The 23,990-nt window shown below is 42.9% G+C and overlaps 1 protein-coding gene across 1 annotated transcript; it reads right to left on the minus strand.

Moving 5' to 3' along the window:
• Positions 1-637: 637 nt before the first annotated feature.
• Positions 638-22,931, minus strand: CHRNA1 (cholinergic receptor nicotinic alpha 1 subunit). The gene is made up of 9 exons (XM_090280826.1): positions 22,739-22,931; positions 16,444-16,589; positions 16,287-16,331; positions 15,123-15,232; positions 13,081-13,276; positions 12,382-12,619; positions 9,399-9,622; positions 3,076-3,315; positions 638-2,519 (listed from the first exon to the last, which is right to left on the minus strand). The coding sequence occupies exons 1-9, from the start codon at positions 22,779-22,781 to the stop codon at positions 2,388-2,390; spliced, it is 1,374 nt and encodes a 457-aa protein (XP_090136952.1). The 5' UTR covers positions 22,782-22,931; the 3' UTR covers positions 638-2,387.
• Positions 22,932-23,990: the final 1,059 nt, after the last annotated feature.

Below are 23,990 nucleotides of genomic sequence, written 5' to 3' on the forward strand. Positions count from 1 at the left end.
CGAGCATTGACTTATTACCTGGGAATATAGACATAAATAAAATACAATCTTTGTTTTTTGGAAAGAGTCTAAGTTAGGAGTTGAAGTCAGACAAGTACACGAGAAAATACTATGAAGTGATAATGGTGTATAGCAGAAAGCTATAGAAAGGAGGATGGAAACATAGGCTTCAAACACTATGTTAAGCTGATGTTCAAACAATAAAGTTTGCTCAAGAGGTTTGTTTTTCTGGCTAAAAAAATAAACTTCTACACAAAGTACCTTAGCAGGGTTAGGGTTAGATATAGAGGGAAGGAAGATTTGGGAAGAGGTGCCCCAAGGGCAGGAAGAGACAGTGGGCACCTCACTCTGCTCACTGCTCTACCTACCCTCATTACAGGCTCCCTGGGTGGTGGATGGACCACTCGCCCCAAAGTGGTTTAAATTTGAAGTGGGACAATTTCCCTGTTCTTTGCTTCCAGGCTGGCGCTCTGAGGGAAAATATGTTGGGACTTGGTTCTAGGAGGGAGCTAGACCCCTTACGGATGTTTGTGGAGAAGAGAGGAAAACCTCCAAGAGGAAACTAGTTTCTCTCTTTGTGCCCCGTGTTCAACCAATCCTCACCCAGGGACCAGTGTTAAGGATAAGCAAGGAACAGTTTGGGATATTTTAAAAACAACACTTTATTGTGGCAAAATACTCATAAACACAAATTGTATCACTTTAACTGTTTTTGAGTGTACAATTCCATGGCACTAAGTACATTCACGAGATTGTGCAGCCATCAACACTACATGTTTCCTGAAACTCTACCCATTAAGCAATAACTCACCCCTTCTTCCCTACCCTGGTAATCACTATTCTGCTTCCTCTCTCAATGAATTTGCCTATTCTAGGTACCTCATGTAAGTGGAATCATACAATATTGTCCTTTTGTGTCTGGCTTATTTCATTTAGCATGTCTTCAAGGTTGATCCATATTATAACATATGTCAGAATTCCTCTTTAAAGCTGAATCATATTCCATTGTGCATAATTTTACTTATCCACTGATGGGTGCTTGGGTTATTCCCCCCTTGTGGCGGTTGTGAATAATGCTGTAGTGAACACTGACACACAAGTGTCTGTTCAAGTCCCTGCTTTCATTTCTTTTGGGAATGGAATTCCTGGATCATATGATAATTTTATGTTTGACTTCTTGAGGATCCGCCAAACTGTTTTCTCTTTAGTTTAAGATGAAGGCACTCAGTCCTGCAATGGGTGTGTGAGTGGGATCCCCATGGAGAAGTAGACTGAGACCCCCTGGGTTCAGTCAGGCCACCCAGCAGTGCAATTCCCCGCTCCCCTGACAGGGGGCAGATATGTTCTGGTGATCTGAGCCCAGGGCTGCACATATTCTAGTTCTGGGTGGATTATATTGTGGCTAGAAAGTTACTATGGAGAAAAATAATATTCTCCATGGGAAAAGGACTAGGAAGAAGCAGGAAATTCCATTGGGAAGGCAAAAAGATGGTTGACATTAACACTGAAGCTCTCGAAATATTGACCAAAATTACAGAATGGCCTAGATCCAGCCAGGGGTGGCCAGAAGAGCAAGGAGCAGATGAACTGACCCACCCTGGAGCTGCTTGGAACCCAGATTTGGTCTGGGTTTGAACCTCAGTTCTTCTCTTTGATAGTGTAGGCAATGAACTTAACCTCCATCAAGTCCAGTTTTCTTATTTGTATGAGAGTTATGAGGATGAAATAAATCTTGTACATGAGATGATTCCCTCGGTGTCTAGCCCTTACACTCAATATAGGTTAGGACCTGTTTTCCCTCAAACACTGAACATCAAACTCAGGTGCCACATTAGACTGGGGAACACTTTCCTCACCTCCCAGTTCTAGACATGTACTTTAAGACATGGGGATTTAATGAAATTTGCATTTTAGTGGCTCATCCTCGAATTTAACTATTGCCTTTCTACTGCCTCCTTTCTCTCCAAATCAAATGCTTTATCATTTTGGGACTAGTAGATGGGGCTTTCCCAGTAGGCACAAAACTAGCTTTTAAGAAAAGGACACATTCTTCGCTTAAAAAAAATAAAAGTAGAAAAACAAACCAACTGAAAACCTCAGCTATTCTGGGCAAAACTCTTTCAGATACTATTGGAAACGAATACTTCTTGTAGTGATCCTGTTTCATTTACTGAAAAGGGTTCACTTTCAGGGCAACCGAGGTTGAAGGGAAAAGCAGTGTGAAAACACTTTGAGTACACAACCTCTCAAAATAGTGTAAATCATCGTAAATACTGAAAACGTCTGGTAAGTGAGCTGATATCCAAGTGGTCGAGTCTCCTGTTTGCCCTGCCTTTCTCTGCTCCACCCTGGAGCTGGGTGGAGCCAGGCTCAGCTCCATCTTTTGCTCATCCCTGCTGGTTTAATTCAATGAGCCGACCGGCAAACACAGCCAGGGTTCCGATGATGCAGACGAGCATGAAGACTCCAAGGAGAATGTGGTCCATCACCATTGCAACATATTTCCATTCTTCAGCCGCCTGGGAGAGAAGGGAGTGTTAGGATTTCCTTAAGGTGGTCATTAGGCGCACAGTGTTTCTGCTATGCATCTTCTACAGCCCGATTACTTTATAGATCTCAAAGCCCTCAATATCCTTTGGCTGGTCTTATGATCTTTACATTTTTTAAAATTTTTATTTATTTATTTTTAGAGAGAGGGAAAGGGAGGGAGAAAGAGAAACATCAATGTGCAGGAGAGATTTATTGGTTGGTTGCCTCTTGCACAAACCCAACTCCGAACCTGGCCTGCAACCCAGGCATGGGCCCTGACCAGGAATCGAACCAGTGACACTTTGGTTCACAAGCCGGCACTCGATCCATTGAGCCACACCAACCAGAGGATGATCTTTATATTTTGAATAGATCATTCACAATGATGACTTACTAAGATGACCTAGAGTTGGGCACCAAAGCTTATCTTAGGTCAGTAGCTGCTTCTAAAACCCCAACCTGCCCATCAAACCAAACCCGTCCATCTGCACTCTAGCACTTGATAATTAAAACCCAGAGGTGTGGGTTTCAAGTCACAAAGCTTACATTATTGGATTCCTGGTCTGATTTCATTGTCTCTGCGATGTATTTGACGCCTTCGATGGCACTTTTCACCTCAGGGTGTTTGATCAGGGGGGAGTGGAAGCCCATGGGTGGAGGCCCTGGCTTCCCAGAAATGTCAGAAATATCAATATCTTCTGTAAAAATCTTTATGTCTTGTTTTTCTCTGGATGGTCTTTTCATTGTGGAGAAGAACATGATATTTGGGATGGTGTTGATAAAAACCTAATATAAGAAAGAAATCCATTTATTAGAATAATTGATAGGGCGAACATCAAACTCTGACTTTGAATTAGCAATGTAACTTTAGGCAAGTCGTTCAGTTTCTCTGGGCCTCATCCTCTTTGTCCTGAAAACAAAAGGACTACTGTATATCACATTTTCTCAAAGATACCTGAGAGAGATCCAAGATGGCGGAGGAGTAAGTGGAAGCTACACTAACCTCCTCCCAGGACCAGTCTGGATTTACAACTTAATTTTGGAGAAATCATCTGGAATAACCAATGGAACACTAGCTGGAAAGAAGTCTTATAACCACGGAGAGACAGAAAAGGCCGCTACATCACAACGTGACCGGTAGGGAGTGCGGAGATGCGGAAGGGCTGGCTGGGCTCACACGGGTGGCTGCTGAAGGGACTGAGAAACAGCTCAGCAGCCGGGGATTCCCCCTGAGAAGGGCAGGGTCTAAACCCCCAGCTGGGCTTCCCAGCCTACAGAGACAGAGTGGAAAGTAAAATAGTATCAGCTGTGAAAAGCGAAAAGCCACAGGCTTTCTTGCTAGCCGGAGAGAAACAGCAGGAGAAAAAGAGCTCTTAAGTGGATCACATACGAAAATATTTTGGCCACCACTTACCCTGGGCTCAAGCAGAGGGAAGGCAGAGAGGACTGGAGACACTTGGGGAGAATTTGGCACGGTGGCTTTGAGGGGAGAACTGGAGGAGCAGCTGACTGGGTCCCAGTGCTGACTCATCCCCAGTACTGCGGGTAGACCATTCCCCTCCAAGTGGCGTCAGCCTGAGGGGAAGCAAAAGCCCTGCCTACAGGAATTAAGCTGCCACACCCACAGTTCTTAAGCCTGACAGCTAATCACAGATTGAATAGATTAACAATCAAAGAAGACAGACAACAGCAGTAGATCCCTGGAAGTCTCCAACAGGCTGCCTAGGGCCAGACTGGTACATGATCTGACGCCACCAGAGGCAGATCCAGGAAGTGGAGATCATTCCAAGAAGCACCAACAAACAATAGGAGTCAAAAAAATGGGGAGACAGAGAAACAACCTCCCATCAAAAGGAAAGGTAGAATCCCCAGAAAGAGTGCTAAATGAAATAGAGGGGAGCGAACTATCAGATATGGAATTCAAAACATGGATTATGGAGAAGCTGAATGAGCTCAGCGGAAACTTCAAAGAACTCCAGAAAAACTACAAGGAACTCACAGAAAATTACGTGAGCATGAAAAAGGACATAGAAGCTATCAATAAGAGCCAGGAGGAAATGAAAAATACGATCTCTGAATTGAAGAACACAGTAGAAGGAATTAAAAGCAGGCTAGAGGAAGCAGAAGATCGGATCAGCGAGCTGGAGGACAACCTACACAAAAACTCCCAGACAATGCAACAAAATGAAAAAAGACTGAACAAGACTGAAGAGGTTCTAAGACAGCTGCAGGACAACATGAAACGTAATAATATCCGTATCATAGGAATTCCAGAAGGAGAAGAAGAAGAGCAAGGGATAGAAAACCTCTTTGAAAAACTAATGACAGAAAACTTTCCTAACATGACGAGAGAAAGAGTCACGCAAGTCCAGGAAGCACAGAGGGTCCCAATGAAGATGAACCCCAACAGGCCCACTTCAAGACACATCATAATTAAAATGGCAACATTCAAAGACAAAGAGAGGATCCTAAAAGCAGCAAGAGAAAAACAACTAATAACATACAAGGGTACTCCAATAAGGCTATCATCAGATTTCTCAGCAGAAACACTACAAGCCAGAAGGGAATGGCAAAAAGTATTCCAAGCAATGAAAAACAAAGGCCTACAACCTAGAATACTATACCCAGCAAAGCTCTCATTCAAGATGGAGGGTGAAATAAGGAGCTTCCAAGACAAAAGAAGGCTAAAAGAATACATCTCCACCAAACCAGCAATGCAAGAGATGCTAAAAGGTCTGCTCTAAGAAGATAAAGAAATAGAGAGAGACAGAGAAGAACACGAGTACAAAGGGGAAAAATGACAATGAATAAGTACTTATCGGTAATAACCTTAAATGTAAATGGATTAAATGCTCCAATTAAAAGACATAGGGTAGCTGAATGGATTAGAAAGAATGACCCACATATATGCTGTCTACGATACCATAAAAGTCCTAGAGGAAAAAATAGGCAGGAAAATTTCAGATATCCCACGTAGCAACATTTTCACTGATATATCTCCTAAGGCAAGGGAAATAAAGGAAAGAAAAAACAAATGGGACTACATCAAACTAAAAAGTTTCTGCTCAGCTAAAGAAAACATCAGCAAGATGAAAAGGAAACCAACCATATGGGAAAATATATTCGCCAATGACATCTCAGACAAGGGATTGATCTCCAAAATATATAAAGAACTCATACGACTCAACACCAAGAAGACAGACAACCCAATTAAAAAATGGGCAAAGGACCTGAACAAACACTTCTCCAAAGAAGACATACAGAGGGCCCATAGACATATGAAAATATGCTCAACATCACTAGCCATCAGAGAGATGCAAATAAAAACCACAATGAGATACCACCTCACACCAGTCAGAATGGCCATAATCAACAAATCAACAAACAACTTGTGCTGGAGAGGATGCGGAGAAACGGGAACCCTGGTGCATTGCTGGTGGGAATGCAGACTGGTGCAGCCACTATGGAAAACAGTTTGGAATTTCCTCAAAAAACTAAAAATGGAACTGCCTTTTGAACCAGCAATTCCATTACTGGGATTATATCCGAAAAATCCTGAAACACCAATTCAAAAGAACCTATGCACTCCAATGTTCATAGCAGCACTATTTACAATAGCCAAGTGCTGGAAACAACCTAAATGCCCATCTGTAGATGAGTGGATCAAAAAACTGTGGTACATTTACACAATGGAGTTCTATGTAGCAGAAAGAAAGAAGGAACTTCTACCATTTGCAACAACATGGATGGAACTAGAGAGAATTATGCTTAGCGAAATAAGCCAGGCAACGAAAGAAAAATACGTTATGCTGTCACCTATTACAGGAAACTAATGAACAACACAAACAAATGAGCAAAATTGAACCAGAGGTATGTAAACAAGGAGTAGACTAACAGTAACAAGGGGGGAGGGGGGAGGGAGAAAAGGGGGTAAGAAGGGGAAGTGTAAAATCAAAGAACATGTATAAATGACCCACAGACATGGGCAACTGAGTGGGGACTGAATGTGGGGGAAGGGAGGGGCAGGATACAGGGAAGCAAGAGGGGAAAAAAAAAAAAAAAAGAGAGACAACTGTAATGGAAAAACAAACAAAAAAATTTTTTTTAGTGGGGGAAAATGAAAATATGAAGAATGGAAATGCCAGTTCAGTGAATATTAGGACAAAGATTTTCCTTCACATTGTATATTTTTCTCCCTATTTGATCTCTCCAGAGTTTGGCATTCTAAACAAGTAAGTAATGACTTAAGTTTCTTTGCATAGACCTAATAAGACCAGTTGTTAATAGAGGTTCCTTTTTCTGAACAAGCCTTTGACTGGAATGTCAAGCCTAAAGGAGACATGCTTGGGCTCATGTTGTTACCAAAAAGCCCTAACGAACTGGGAATGACTTTCAAAGGTAATAAAAGCCCGCGAAATAAAAGGCCTGCTGCCATGGTTGGTTGTGCGGTCCACAGCAATCTCTCCAGGGAAGGAACGAAGGTTGTTTTCCTGAAAGATGGCTAGAAGGGACCTTAAGGCACAATGGAAAACCAGAAAGACTTGGAAAGGACAGGTGTGTACAGGCAAGGATGAATGCCAGGTATGTGGCCCAGCGTCTGTGCACTGAAGAGCAGACTGAGGGCCACCCTAAATGTTCCTTGGGTAAGTTCCAGCAAAACAGAACTAAAGATCATAAGTGATCATTTGCTGCTCTTGTTAAGCTTATGCAAATGAACAGGATAAATTAAAAATGGACTTAATGTAGTCCCTTTAAAGACAAGGAGAGTAATCTTAGGGAGAAAAATCAGTATTCAAGGAAAATCACAATGATCAGTGGCAGACTGTAAAGTAGGGCAGCTAACCGTCTTAAAAGTTTCTTCTCATTTAAAAAATGGTTTCACTTGAAAATTAAACCATATCTGTGATATCACCAAAGAGATTCAAGTTGCAGGCAAGTAGAATGTCAAGTGCCTTGCAACTGTATGTCTTCCCAATAAGACAGTCTTACAGATTTAGAGACTTTTTTGTTGGTTATGTTACATAAATTAACATGTGTTTTCTGTTTTCAAAGGGCATAAGCCTATGACCGCATTACCTGAGTGATTGTCTGTACGCATAAGCCTCACTTAATCCTCTCTGCAGCGCTGCCTCCGGAGACTCAACAGTTTGGCTGAACTAAATGGCTGAGTTGGTGAAGAATGGGGTGGTCTGTGGGCTTCACTTTAAAACTGAATTCTCTTTTCTATCCTAATGGCTTGGACAGAAAGGGCCCAGAGGTCTGAGAGGGGGGAAACAGAAACTATTTCCCTCAGCCCAAACTAAATAAAATGGGCAAAAGGGTTTTGGACAGGAGAGATGTGCCTAGCACACCTTCCTCCAAAGAAGCCCTTTTTTTTTTTTTTTCTCCTAATGTGGAACATTGAAAAATTAATCCCTGCCTTTTGCCACCTAGTAGTTATGGATTGAATGATGCTTTTTAACCCTTTTTGCCAAATCTGTTGCCCCCAGAACACAACAAGGATGCCAGCCTGCTAAACCAAGCACGCCGTTGTCCGGAGACAGCCAACTGACCTGGAGTCTGCACGATCCTTCCCCATGTGGGAAGGCCACCCTCCCCTCCACACCCCCACTCTTATTAGGGATTTCTGGACCCAAGGGTAGGTAGGACGACGACCATGTCCAGCTTGAAGCAGCTAGAGGAGCTTGAGACCTTCGCCCATTGTCCTTTACAAGATTACAAAGGGTCTTAATATCTGAGAGGGAGGGATAGTTATTTTTTACGAACCATGGGTATGGACTTGGGGGGGGATGCTGGGGGAGGGAGATACTGGGTGGAGGGGAGTAAAGGGGAAAAAATTGGAACTACTGTAACAGCATAATCAATAAAATATATTTAAAAAAAAAAAAAAAAAAAGATTCCTTCATACATAGCCTGTGGCCTGTTCAATTACTATGGTTAACAGTGATGATTCTGTCATGTGATCCTTTCGCCACTGGAGGGAGCCATTGCGCAGTTGTCGAACTCAAGAAACCAATGATGCTCATAAGAAACCAGTGATGTAGCTTGGGAATTCCTACAAGTATCTGCTTCTTTCAAGGTCAAGTGTTCTCATGGTCTATCGTTAGGGAAAGGGTCCCTTGAGCTAAAAAATATATAAAGTTGTGGACCCACAAAACAGCTAGACGATTTTCTATAGTTTCTTGTTTCTGAAAATTGCCGGGAGTCACTTAACAGTCTTGATAGTAACAGGGACTGTTTCTCCTTCAAAAAAAATACATTGTGAGCAGTAGTTTCTCTGTCAATTCATGACAAATCTTTTGAATTTTACACAAAAGACCCTGGCTATTTGTGTCTCTGAAGTTTTGTTTTTTTTTAAAAACTGACATATTTGAAATGTTAACATATTTTTAATTTCTTGAGACCAAGATCCCCATTAAAACTCACTTTTTGACAATCTCTCAAACCTCTCCTCCATGTCTTGCCCTTATTCTATGCAGGTGATTCTACCAGCAAAAATTAGGCAACCTGTTCACAGACTGGAAGATATTCAAACAGAAATCTCAAGAATTTTGCAGCATTTCAATTAAAAAAAAAAAAAACACAGTTATTTATCTTCTCAAATCGAAGAAATTATTTAAGCTTGAATTAGGGGTAAGCTTGGTTAATTCTGTTTTTCTTCTCTCTCTGAGGAAGCCACATAAGTTATTTATTTCTAGAAAGAGGCCTACAAAATGTTCTTTCAAAAATTCCCTACAGACCAGAAAGGACTTTTCAGTTCCGAGTACCCACAAGGGTTACCCAGAATTCCATGGGCCATGGAGGGAGCCATGCAGAGTCCTCGAGGGAACGGCTGCCCTGTGCAGAGTGCTGGGACCTCACTTACTCACCTTCCGCACCCACTCTGGCATGACGTGGGTGCTGGGGGAGCGGTGGTGTGTGTTGATTACGATGACAGTGATAATGATGGATGCAATGACAAACACCATGGTAAAGAGCATGTATTTCCCAATCAAGGGCACAGCGCTGGAGGTGGAAGGGATCAGCTCCACAATGACCAGAAGGAACACGGTTAAAGACAGCAGGACAGAGATGCTCAGAGTCATCTTCTCTCCTGGACAAAATGAAGAAGAAACACAACCAACCCTAGAATTATAACTCCTCTCAAATGTATACATTGAAGTCCTAGGCCTCAACACCTCACTGTCTGTATTTTGAAGTATGGCCTTTAAAGAGGTAAATCAAAGGAAGTCTTAGGGTGAGCCCTCATCCAATGTGAGTGGTGTCCTTGTGAGAAGAGGAGACTAGGACACAGATACACACAGAGAGGGAAGAATATGTGAGGACGCAAGGAGAAGATGGCCATCTGTAAGCCAAGGAGAGAGACCCCAGAGGCAAACAGCCCTGCTGATACCTTGATCTCGGACTTCAGGTTCCAGAACTGTGATATCATAAATTTGTTGTTGTTTTTTAAAGCTACCCAGTTTATGTATTTGCTATGACTGCCCTTGCAGACTAAGATAACCCCAAAACCCCAGGGTGATAAGAATGTGAGAGGCATTTCTCAAAGCATCGCTCTGGGGAAATTTGTTGGGTGGGGTATCCTATGAGACCTTGGCACCTTAACTCTGCTGACAGAGGCAGGAAATGACTACATCATCTTATACCCTAGAATTCTATTTCTTTTTATATATATATATTTTTAAAAGCCCTGGCAGGTGTGGCTCAGTGGATCAAGTGCCAGCCTGCAAGCCAAAAGGTCATTGGTTCAATTTCCCATCCATGCCTGTGTTGCAGGCCAGGTTCTCAGTTGGGGTGTTCAAGAGACAACCGATCGATGTTTCTCTCGCACATTGATGTTTCTCTCCCTCTCTTTCTCCCTCCCTTCTCCTCTCTCTAAATAAATAAATAAAATATTTTTAAAAAGATTTTTAAAATATTTATTGATTTTAGAGAGAGAGGAAGGAAGAGAGAGAGAGAAACATTGATTAGTTGCCGCTCAAATACATCCTGACTGGGTATTGAAGCCACAGCCTTTTGGTATATGGGATGATGCTCCAACCTATTGAGCCACACTGCCCAGGGCCAGAAATCTATTTCTTGGTGGAAATCAGAGAACCAAATTACACAAGCTGGGTGGCACGCTAGACCCTGGGTGGCAGTTTTTCCATCTGCAGCAAAATGCCATAATAAATCTTACAAAACTGAACTGAAGCCTGGCCTACTTGTTACCCTGCAGATGGGTGGGCAGTCCAGAAGTACATGCATAATTTCCTCATTATGGGAGCAAGCTGTAAGACACAAACTGAGAAAATGAGTTCAATGACTTCACACCACTTCCATCTAAGAGGATAATTTGGTTTTTGTTCCGTTTTTCATAGTAAGGAATTAGGGAGTCCCCTACCCCACTTCTTTTCTCCTGGCCCTACAACTTCAAGATGAACAATTCCCTGTTGGAGTCTGGGTTAGGCAAGTATGGCAGACAGGAAGGGCAGTGACTAAATGGCATTGCAATATTTTTGTGGGGATTGACCACCTTAGATGTCATAGAGAGCCATTGGTAGGGACTTCCTTTGGGCTGGTCTTGCTGATTGTGCCCTGGGAAACCCTTGTGTTATCCTTCTCTCCAGTATGGAGCTTTGCCCCCCCCCTACTAGATGCTTCCAGATGCTAGGAGTACAGAGCAGGATACAAAGCAGGTGCAAACAAGAAAAAATCTGTTCTATCTACTGAGAAGGAAAGCCTTTAAAAGTAAAAAAGAAGACAGAGCTATAAATATGAAATATTGATCAAGTTAATCACATTTCTTGACTATTAATAGCTAACACTCATCAAGCAGTCTCACTCTTCTAAATACTTTCCAAGCATAAATCATTTAACATTTATAGAAACTAAGATTAGTTTCCATATTGCCCTTAGTAGTGTTTTCTCACTTCATTTGATTAGAAAGTTGAAAAAATACTTGTTTGTGATCATTTGTTTAAAAACAAATACAATCACTAGAACATACTTTCCGTAGGGGTGAATTCTGCCTTATTTTCTACTGTATTCCTGCCACATAACAGTTGTTCAACAGCATTGTATGTTGAATGAGTGAATGCACAATCTCTTTTTTCCTCATTGGAAGGTTGGATTTAGACTTTTGTAAGTTTTTTAAATCATTTTGATAAAATTGTGACCTGTCATAAATTTGAGAATTATCTGTACCATTTTTCTTTTTTTCCCCAGATGCCAGCCATAAATTGTTGATGAGCAATGACTTGCTGGCAGGCAGATATCCCCTTTCCCTGCTTTCTATAAGTTGTTGTTGTTTGGTGAAATGATGTCACAGATGTGATGACTCTAGGAGGTAAGGAAGTTGTTTGGGCTGATATGTGAGAAGGCATTGCCACTTGGGAAGTATGGTGGTCTTGTGTATAAAGGCGCTTCCACCTGGAAAACAGACAAGCAAAAGCTCTTTTCAAGTGGCCAGCAGTGAACAAAAGAGGCAAGACCTGGGTTAGTCAGTAGAGAGCAGTGACTGCGTAGGGAGAGTGGCATGAGGAGACTGTGACCCAGCACACTACGGGCACACAGTGGGTATTCAACAAATAGGAGTGGGTGGTTGTTCGCTTTAACTAGACTGAGGTATGTATGCGCATCTTCAGGGTCACGTTCAACTCTGCCTGCTCTGTAGTCTGCTCCAGCTGGGAGCTCCATCCATGGTGGCTTTCACCCCTGGACATGGCCACTCAATGTGTCCTCCTAGTGATGATGATTTCTGTCTGTCAGCCTGTACTTGCTTATTAGCCTATAATTATTTCTGGCTTTTCCCAAAATAGCAGCACAAGATCTGTTAGCATTGGCAGTCACAGCCATGGCAACTGCACCCACCTGAGTCTGTGGGCAGGTAGAACACCAGGCCAGTTAAGAAGGAGAAGAGCAGGCAGGGAATGATGACATTGACGATGAAGTAGAGGGGCAGGCGCTGCATGACGAAGTGGTAGGTGATGTCCAGATAAGGGGTGGAGGGGCAGCAGGCATAGAACACCCAGTGCTTCCAGCCACGAGCCTCCTTGATCACCCATTCCCCACTCTCCATGAAGTTGCTCAGGTCTGGCTGGTCGCTTTCCTAAGATGAGATGAAACTTTCAAAACCCGGCCAAGTCACCCTGAGGAGGGAGGGGCAGGGTTTTGTAATCATCTGTGACAGGCAACAGATTCCAGTGCTATCACATACCCAGGTGGGACCCTGGGTCACTTCCAGTTTGGGGGTCTCAGGTTACTTTCCTATAAAATAAGGGAGTTTGAACTATTGGGGTTCAAGCCGCCTTAGGAGCTTTAAAGCATATTGGTGCCCTTTCCCTCACCCCAGGCTGATTAAATCCAAATTCTTGGGACTTCATTTAAGCTCCCAGGTGATTCTCCTGTGCATAACCTCAAGAACCTTACCAACCAATTGAGAACTATCTGACTAGATGATTCCCAAAGTTCTAACTGGTGCCGAGAGCCTATGATTATGAAGGGGCAGAGTTGAAGACCTGAATCATGCTTTTCCTGAATCCACTTTCATTGCACAAGGTCACCACCTACCGGATTGATGGCCACCACAGAGCCATCATAGGTCCAGGTGCCTAGCTTCATGCTGCAGTTCTGTTCATCAAAGGGAAAGTGGGTGACGATGATCTCACAGTAGCTTTTAAAGATGGCTGGAGGTGTCCACGTGATGTGGCCAGTGTAGTCCAGGAGCACTTTGGTGAACTTGACAATGGCAAAGTCACCATCTGCACTACAATGGGACCAAAGAGGAGCTAGCTGTTAATTATTCAGGTGCTAATTACAGCTTTTTTTCAGGCAGTGGTGCTTCTTACCTATGTGAGTGTTCCCTAGATTTGTCTGATAATAAGAATCACTGGGCTATGTGTTAAAATATAGATTCCTGAGCACCATCTAAGCACTGAATCAGATTATCTGGGGAAGAACCTGGGAATCTTCAGTTTTAAAGTAATAACAGGTAATACTAATCCATTGCATCCCAGGTTTTTTTCTTCCCAGTGCTTAGTAATATTTGTAATAATCTCCAGATTATTGGATTTTTCCTCAGAAGCGAAAAATCTCTGTTTTTAAATCTGAAGTTTCCATATTTTTGAATGTTGGAGTTTTCTAGAAAGGCTAAAAATCCCAAATTTTGATGTGATATTTCCAAATTTTCAAATGTTGATAGCAATTTCTTATTAAAAAATATCCAACATGGTAGATATTAAAAATAACAAAAGGCCATTTCTGAGGGCCTTCTTCAGTGAGCAGTCCTTGTCCTGCAAACAGCCTGTGTCCCAGGTGGGTGAGGTCAGTCTCAGTGCACTTTCACAGACATACAGCATATATTGCTGCCTTACTTCCTAGGTCAAGAGATTTTCTTCCCATTGAATTTTTCCTGGGATGGAGGTGGGCTCTATCTAGGAAACTATGCACTGTTGGGCCTTTCCAAAGAGCAGACGGCCATGCCATCTACTCTCTCCCTTTAAGCAGGTCAGACAGGGTTCTCGCCCCACCAGGGTGTTCCTGAGCAAGCTTGTTAAAAGGACCAGAGGAGTTAATCGTTTCCCTCACATTCTTACTGAAAGAGAAACTTAACTAATGCAGGACCCTTTGCCCTATTAGCATCATTGTCTGAAAATTTTACACCAATGACTGGATCATTTGGCTCAAGCTTGAATCCCAGTTATAACAGGAAAATACGTAAATAGAAAATCCACGGTGGGGTGGCTGGCCATAAAGGGTGTCCTTTCCACTCACTGGCCATCCCCACCTTCTGTGGTAAGTCTGCTACCAAGCACCGCCTGCTGAGCCCACACACGTGCAGCATCGCGTCGGGCCATCAGTCCGATAGGCCAGAGTTAAATGCTCCTGCCTGGGAAGGATGTGCTTTGACAATTGAAGTATCTATGATAATGAACAAATCATTAGAGCAAAGAGTCTTGAATCACATTATAGTTTTGTGACATGCAGTCTGTCATGGAGCCCCCTGGGTGGGCTGCACAGGCATCGGGGGCTGTCAGCTGCAGGGATGCCATGAGGGTGTGATGAATTATGGCCCAGGGAGGCACAGACCTGCTGGTAGGAAGGACATTTAACCCTTTGAGTGCCAATATCACTGTGAGCGACGCTGACAAATATTCCTAAAAGTGCCAGCATCACTCCCAGTGACTCTTTTTTCAATGGCTATAAATGTAACAATGGAATAATTCATATTTTATGTTTTGTTCTCTTTTTTTTGTACCTCAGGTTATATATTGATATAATTTTTTCTCATGTTGATCCAAATTTTGAATTACGCATGGCACTCAAAGGGTTGGTTCCAAGGAACTCAATTATAGGAAGTTTGGGTTCCTTGGATAGTTGCCATACACCCTTCAGGAGCTCTCAGGGATTAAATGTCCTCCACCCACAGCCCTGATTCAATCTGGCTCTGATAATTGTTCCTCTTCATAACATGAGACACCATATGGCTCCCTAGCATGGCAGCTTGGCTCCTGGTTTTTGAAGCATACCAGCAGGCGTGGCCCTTCTGTTAGGACACTTGGGCTCCATCTACCCTAGGAATGTCCCCTCCCCATCCGGTCTGTTTTGCTTACTTGTTATAGAGAACGATATCTGGGTGCCAGATCTTTTCGGAGGGAATGTGAATTTTTTTCACGCCGCCATAGTCATCTGGATTCCATTTTAGGTTGTAATCTACCCATTGCTAGAAATGAAGACACTGAACTGATTAGAAAGCTCAAAACATTTTCTAAACAACGTAGGGTTATGAAGAGCATTGATGGGTATGGTAATTTAGACAGCAACAGAAATTGTGCTATCATAAGAAAGGTTTGATTCAGAATTTGGCTTTCACTTTAGTTAACAATACCAGCAAACATATCTATTAACTGGCTACATGCAGGCACTGTTCTAAGCATTTTACTGATGTTAATCATTTAGTCCTCACAACAATCCTATGAGTTAAATGATCACTGACCCCATTTTACAGATTGGAAAACAAAGGTACCTCCAAGTCATGCCACTGGGTGGTGGCAGATCTATCATGCCACAATGCCCACCCAGGAAAGGAGAATGACCCTATTTTCCTGAAGCAGGCAGCATCGTTTTAAAAATGTATTATATCTTTTCTTACCTTATAAAAGTAATATATGCCCAATGCAGCAAATTTGGATAATACAACATTACGGATTGAATTTTGTCTCCCCAAAATTCCTAACCCCTAGTACCTTATAATATGACCCTATTAAGAGATAGATAGAGCCTTTAGTGAGGTTATTAAGTTAAAATAATTTCATTAAGGCAGACCCTAACCCAATATGAGTGGTGTCCTTACAAGAAGGGGACATTTTAAGACACATACATATTCAGGAAGAATGCCATGAGAATATGAAAACTAGAAGCAAAGGAGAGAGGTCTGAGGCTGATTCTCCCTCACAGCCCTCAGAAGAAATCCATTCTATTGACACCTTGACTTTGGACTTCTGGCTTCAACAACCGTGAAACAACAGATCTCTGTTGTTCGAGCCACCCAGTTTGTGGCTCCGTTATGGCAGCCCTGGCAAACTAATACACACGGAAAAAGCACAAAGTAACAACAAACACACTCCAATAGATATGATCCATAACCCCACTACCCCGAAATCCTTACTTTAACATTTTGGTATGTTTCCCTTTCCTTGACATTAATTTATTCTGGATCCAGGTTAAATTTCAGGGTGAATACAAACAACATAAATGAAATTGTCTAGCTGAAATACCTGTTTTAGTCGCACATTGGTAGTCACAATCTGATTTACTTCATCCTGAAAAAAGATAAGACCCCATCTTTAGGGGGCAGAGAGGGCAGCTGAGGGGAGCACGCTCTAGGGTGAGAGCTGTGGGTGCTATGGGCAGCCCCAAGAACTCTGGTCTCACCACGTTGATGAGCTGTATCAGCTGCAGGCCCACGGTGACCTCCACAGCCTGGCGGTGGTCTTCCACTGGCCGTACCACACTGTTGTAGTGTTCAAAGAGCTTTGCCACCAGACGGGTCTCATGTTCAGAGCCCAGGACGAGGCCAGCTGAGGCAGCAAATGACACACACACTGTGAGATTCTGCTCCCTGCCTCCATGTACACTAATGCGAGGAATGGAGGTGCAACCAGCTAACGGAAGGCATGCAGGACCCCAAATGCATGATCCCAAATGCAGCTAGTATTTCCTGAAGTTCTTTCCAAGCACAGCTGCTGGTGTGGTCCCTTCTCAGGGGTGTGTTCCAGATTATCATGACACTTGTACTTTGGACAGAGGACATTCCTTAATACAGCTTCTGGCTGAATCAGGGTTTGCTAGGAACATATATACACAAGAAGAAAGGTCTCCAAAAACCCAGTCTCAGTAGTTCAGAGTCTGGTCATGGTTTAATAAAATCTCAGATTGGTTGGTCTCAGGTGCTAGGGGCAGCCAAAAATTAATGTTGGTTCACACCCATTAGGATGGCCATAATAAACAAAGTTAAAAATTACAAGTATTGGTGACACTGTGAAGAAAAAGGAACACTTATACATTGCTGATTAGAATGTAAAATAGTGCAGTCACTGTGGAAAACATTTTGGTGGTTCCTCATACAAGTTATATACAGGGTTAGCATATGACTTACCAATTCCACTTCTGAGTATATCCCAGAAGAATTGTTCACACAAAAACTTGTACCTGAATGTTAATAGTAGTACTATATACAATAGCTAAAAGAAACAATGCAAATGTCCATCAACAGGTAAGCGGATGAACAGGTCATGGTATAACCATTTAGCATGGTATAACCATTTAGTGGAATATTATTCAGCCAGAAACACCCTGGCTGGTTTGGCTCAGTGTATTGAGCGTCGGCCTGCGAGCTAAGTGTCGCTGGTTCAATCTTCCAGTCAGGGCACATCAGAGAAGGAAAACTCTGATTCCAAAAAACCTCCGCTGCCTTGCGGCATACCTCTTCAGGGGAAAGGCTAAGGGAGTAAACCCCGACAGAAAATCCGGAGCCGGAGTCCCTAAGGCGGTTTGACGTTGTAGTCAACACCGGCAACTCCTGCGGCGCACCTGAAGCCAAGCTGTATTGACTCCGTCTTTCCCTTGGACCCTTCAGCTGCGAAGAGAGGGGGGGTCTGCTGCATGGGCAACAGCAGACCCTCCATATCACCCTGCCCAGGCTCTGTAGCTTCAGCTTCACTGGAGAGGACACTCCAGCGTCATCGCAAGATGTCGATTCAGCACGGGAGGAGACAGATACCGTGTCACTCCCGATTTGGACTGCACAGCCATTCTCGGCGGTGCAGATAGACTCTTAAGAAGCTACACCATCGTCTCTCGAGATGGACGGCTGCCGACGATTCAGCCAGAAAAAGGAATGGAGTATTGACACATACTACAACATGAATTAACCTTTAAAACATTATGCTATATGAAAGAAACCAGATACAAAAGGGCATGTATTGTATGATTTTGTTTATATGAGATGTCCAGAATAGGTTAATCCATAGGGATAGAGCAGGTTAGTGGTTACCAGGGGCAGGGGAATAGGGAGTGACTGTTAATGGGCACAGGGTTTCCTTTTGGGGTTATGAAAAATCATGAAACTAGATAGTGGTGATGGTTGCATAACATTTTAACTATACTTAATGCCACTAAATAGTTCACTTAAAAATGATAATTTTATGTAATGTGTATTTTACCATGGTAAATTTTATATCATGTGTATTTTACCATAATTAAAAAAAAACATTACTTCTGGTGGGTACATGTCCCAGTTAAGCTATTAAGACAGAGTGAAAACTGCGTGCTTTGCTCACCTGGGTTTGGGGCTCCTATTTAAAGCATGAGCGACTCCAAGGAATCTTTACTGAATTTTCTTTCAGGGTGAAGAGCAATATTATCAATACTCTTGGGGCTCACAGCCCTTCCATGGCCAATGTTACGTGGCCTTCACCAGCCTCTGGTGAGGCAGGCAGGCAGGCTGGCTGGCTGGCATTCACCTGGGATTCTGAGAGGGTAGACAACTTGAGCAAAGCCACACAGCTGGGGCAGAGCTGGGACTAGAGCCCTGTCACTCTGCATTGTGCTCCTGCACTAAGTCAATGTTAGGTGTGTGTTGTGGGCTGTCTTGGAGACTCTACAACATTAAGCCTATTAGAAAAAAGTGTTCCAGATTTCAGCAAGCGCTTTACGAAGGATCTTTGTAACTCAAGCCTTGTGTGGATTGGGGATTGCCTGTTCAGGGCTGGGAGAGGAAGCAGACACATGATCCATTCATCCTGATTCATGTAACCAGATCTCCCCTTTCCGCAGGTTATTGCTGAAATCTTTAAACCTCCTGCCTGGAACAAGACAACTTGAAAAATTGAATGAAGATACTTTCTCTTTTTTCCCAGGAGTGTTAACCTACTACTCCTAAGACAGGTTATTATTTTTCTTTTTCTTTAATTATTTTTTATTGATTATGTTATTACAATTGTCCCAATTTTTCCCCCTTTGCCCCCTCCACCCAGGACCTCCCACTCCCTCAGGCAGTCCCCCCTCCCCCCATTGTTCATGTCCATGGGTCATACCTATAAGTTCTTTGGCTTCTCCATTTCCTACACTGTACTTTTCATCCCCATGCCTATTCTGTAACTACCTATTTGTACTTCTTCATCCCCTTACCTCTTCCCCCATTCCCCTACACCCCTTCCCATTGGGCAACCATCAAAACACTCCTATATCCATGATTCTGTCTCTGTTCTTGTTTGCTTAATTTGTTTTTTAGATTCAATTGTTGACAGGTATGTATTTATTGCCATTTTATTATTCATAGTTTTGATCTTGTTTTTCTTAAATATTATTTGTCTCCATGCACCTTAAGTGTGGAACAGTTTGTTAACAAAATGGTTATAAAGTACAAAGTAATTACTCTTTCATTTTTATCAATAAAAGTAACCGACATGTCCAAGTTATGTGCCACTCTTCTACAGGCTTTATATATGCTATCTCTTCCTTGCCTCATACTGGGGTGCGGTAGGTACCACTGTTGTCCTCCCTTTACAGAAGAGGATGTCGAGGTACAGAGTGGTTAAGGGACTTGCCCAGCTTTCATAAACAGTGGAGCCAGTATTCAAACCCAGAGCCCATGCTCTCAGCCACTATTTCTCATCCAGAACTTTGGATCAGCCTGAAATAACCAACGTTGTGCAATAAGTCGAAACATTTTTATCCCCCCCCCCCCAGGGCTTTATTAAAGGCCCTGTATTTATGTTAATTCGTTATATGCTTATAACAGTCCTATGAGGTAGGTGTTTATCCCCGTATTACAAATGAGAATTTGTAATTGAGGTTCAGACAGCTGGGCGATGTATTCATGGTTCCCTGCTAGTTAGAGGTGGGATTGTGAATGGGACTCTTGGCCACCTCCCTAAAGGTACATGTATCATTTCCATTTGGATTTTTGAAGCTCTCGGCATAGCTTCGAGCTGTTCGTTATGACCTCCCTGGACTCTCTATAGGGAACCCCTGACCTCACCTGTCTCTTCATTTTTAGTTTCCCAAGTTTTCTGAACCCAAAAGGGTCCATGCAGAGCTTTCATATGACATCTTCCCAAAACCAACTGCATTTGAAGACTCTTCAGAGGAGCATGTTGTCCAAAGGCCCAGTGTTTGCAGTCACCCTGTTGAGCCCCTGGGACACGGCAATCCCCTGTCCTCTGTGCCTGTCTATGCCTGGCCCCACTCAGCCCACAGGGATGGGGGACAGGCATGTAGTTCACTGAGTGCCTTGGCCACTGAATTTGAAGCTATTGCTTTGGCATTGCCTTGGGCTGCTTATTTTCAAGTGATGGTTTATTCCGGTTTGACAGGAAGAACATACTGGAAAGCAACAGATAGAGCATAGGGTGAGCATTATGTAGTAGGAAAACTATGCAGGCAAACCCTATGGTCCACTAGGGAGAGGGCAGGACTGGGGGATGGGCATGGTCTGCACGGCAGCAAGGCTCATTTCCTCCTCTCTCACCTTGGTGGGTAACAAGGGGTCTCGCTCCTTCCTTAATGCATTTCTCAGGAATTTCCCAAGAGGTCTCTGTTTCTTAGACTGGGTTCATTAGTTTTCCATCCCTTTTTTTCCTCCTTGAAACAGAGTACAGTGATAGAAAACTTACAGGGCTTGAGGTCAGAATTCTACAGACCTATTCCTAAATCTACCATGGTTTGGAGAATTAGGCCAATTCCTCATGGAGTCAATGAATCACAGTAAGTACTTTCTTTAAAATGCAGTGTGTAAATTAATAACTGTACAGATGAATAAATAATGTCTAAGTCTTCCCTTTTAGTGAAATCATCCTTGTTCAGGTGGTGGTAGCCTTAATTTGTTCATCAAATTCATTCACTGTGTGCAAATCATTGTTTTAAGAGCTTTGAAATATTCAAAGGTGAATCTGACGTAAATCCTGTCTTCCTACCCTCACAGAGATTAATATTTGTCACTTACATAAATAGCTGTGGACAAGTTGGAAAGTAATCTGCTGTAAGAGAGGTGGCAATAAAGTACTTGGGATTCTTGAGACGGAAGAGAGGAAAGGTTGTAATAATAAAAATGCTATATAAATAGAACAGAGATCATTATGTGTTAAGCTCACATAGGAAAAAGTATCCCTGATATGAAGGAGAATTTTGTCCACAAAGGATTAATTCTAAATAGGGGAACCCAATCAAAATTTCAAAGTTTTTTTTTTTTTTTTTTTTTTTTTTTACCATTCTCTTCCAATTTATATTTTTATGCCCACTGTGCTGGGCAAAAGGAATTCTGTACTGTTACTAGTCACCTTGGGTAATGCTTATCTTGACTGGTGCTGTGTTATTTTGTTACCATTGGCAATTTCAATAACAAATGGGGTTTCCAAAAGATCACACTCCAAGATTTATAAATGAAGTGACTTTGGGCAGGTCAGTTCATGTCTTTCAGCCTCAGTTTCCCTATAATACAAAATTGAAGATGTTGGAATGCCTCATCTAACTCTAAATCCACCTATGTGAATTAATACCAGCAAATTCTAGGACTGATCTAAATACATATCACTTTTTAAAGTAGCAAAACATGCATTTGTGGAGGTTTTTGGTGTCCTAAGAGATCTTCTAAGGATTTTTATGCAGAAGCATATCACTTAAGAATTTTTACTGAGTGGTGTTTGCATACACACACACACACACACACACTACCACCACCACCACCACCGCAATCACCACCACCAGGCCAGATTTGGTTGGATCAAGTCCAAATCCCGTAGGATATAATTTATCTGAATTTATTAGCCTTTAGGCTCTTTCCCTCAACTCTGCTGTTAAAAACCGTTATTAATAAAGCTCTTTACCTCTTTTGCCCAGAAGGCCTGTGTTTGTCAGAGCAATAATAGAGAAGTCACAGAATGTCAGCTGCCTTGTTTCTCAGTTGGGATGATATCACCAGTAAGCTTTTCTATCAAGCAATCAGTGAACATCTCCTATTTTCCTCTACCGGAAGTCTGGGATTCAGGATAGTGTTTCAGCTGCTGTGTTGTGACACATTCCAGAGTTAAATACAGGTCGAGGGCTGTTCAAGGCTTTATGGTTTCAATTCAAACCCAAATCTACATTAGTAATGTACTTTTTAAAAAAAGTAGGCAAGAATACATTAATATGAACTTTTTTTTAACTTCAGAAGTTTAAAAAGTTATAAAATATTTCATTTCATGGAGAGAATTTAATTACAATTATGAACAGGTTTCTCTCTCCAGCACATGGAGCTGTCAATCAGTCCTCTTCATTATCAGAATTCTACAGGAGCAATAAAAGGAGTTGTTAACCTTATTGTTTGTGATTGTAAGACGGTACCTGTAGGTCCCTGTGGTCGTTCAAATGTGGAAACGGCTCTGGGTTGGCAGAAGAGGCGCTGAATGTGGTCCTACGGGCAAGTCGGATGCGAGGCACTGGCAGAGGGAGACACCTGCATGCCTACTTTGTAGCCTTTGACCAAGCGACTCCTATTTTATGTGGGTAACGCAAACTAAAAATCTTTGTCCACAAACCCAGTGAAACCAGCATTAGAGAGAAACTGACAGCAGTCATGGGCTGCTGAAGCCTGCCATTCTGTGCTCCCATTAAAGAAGCGAGATTCAGGTTTGTGGGCTTCTAATGCTTCAGCCTGGAAGGAGAGCCCTTCCACCCCAGCACTTACCTAAGCAGAGGCTCAGGAGCAGGAGAAGCGGTCGGGGCTCCATGGCTGTGGGCACTGGTGCGGACTGGTGGCAGACGGGTGGCCTGGGCTGCTGGCTGGCACTCTGGCTGGATGCTTGGCTGTGAGGGGGTGTGGACAGTGCCTCGGCTTGGCGGAGCTATTGTTTTACGCCACCTGTTTGTGGCAGTGACAGCTGAGCTGCCCAGAGCCCTGGAGCCCAGGGAGTTGCTGAGAGCCTTACCCCATGACAGAGGGCCTCTCTTTACACAGTCGCTCTACCCTTGACAAGTTGAGTGTGAACCGCATTGTGTTTTATATGCACCATGAGTCAGATCTTAACTTTAAAATAACTTACAGTAGGGAAGGACTTATTTTGAATGGTGAGCAACCCTCTCCCTTTTGGGGAAACTAGAACCTCCTCTCTGGATTGATTTGATTAGGGTCCCTTGGTCTGAGTAGAGAGAGTCAGCTGTGTGTGCTAGACCCTGATCATCCTAAATCACAGGAGTCCTCATCCGCACACAGGGAATTTTTTGCTCTGGTTCACTCAAGGCTGAGAGTGCCTGGGGCTTTGCTGACAAAATGACTTTGAGAAGAGTGTGGCTGGTCCTGAATCTACTGCTGAAGAGGTCCAGGTCTGATGGCATTTGGTTTTTAACAAAGAAGATCTCTTCCATAAAATTGGTTTTACTGGCTTCCAGAGTGGCTGTTCCAAACCCTCTCCCTGTATCAGACAATGCCTGTCCCACGGTGGCCCATTAGCTGGAGCGAACTGCCCACCTCCCACATACTGTTATTCAAGTGAACAGTAATTAATGGCAAAGTGTCCTGCTGCTAAGCTGTTGTTCCAGATTCCTGCTCCCTTCCATCCAGTCAGTCCTCTGCCTGCTCTCACTAGGGAAGCAAAGAGCAGAGAGGTTCAGCTTTTCAATTCCTTTGTTTAAAAAAATTCCTAACAGAAGCCAGCAGTTAGTAGTGGTTCAGCTTGAGAGGGTTTTTCTATTTTTTGTTTTAATTTTTAACCAAAATGGGGAGGAAGCTGTTAGGTAAAGACACCCTGCTTGTTTCTTCTTTTCTTCCTTGAGTTGAGTCAGGCGAGGAATCACGCACCTCAAGCCCAAGGACAGCATTGTGACAAGTCCCCCATTTCAGTGAGTCCAAATAATTAGAGAAAGGAGTTGGAGGGTAGAGGAGAGAGCTGAGAGTTTGCATTTATATTTTTTCTGTTTAAACTTGTGGGAGATCAGCTAAT

This window comes from Furipterus horrens, unplaced genomic scaffold (genome assembly GCF_987537825.1).
Source record: "Furipterus horrens unplaced genomic scaffold, mFurHor1.1.pri manual_scaffold_1, whole genome shotgun sequence".
Taxonomy (NCBI): Eukaryota; Metazoa; Chordata; class Mammalia; order Chiroptera; family Furipteridae; genus Furipterus; species Furipterus horrens.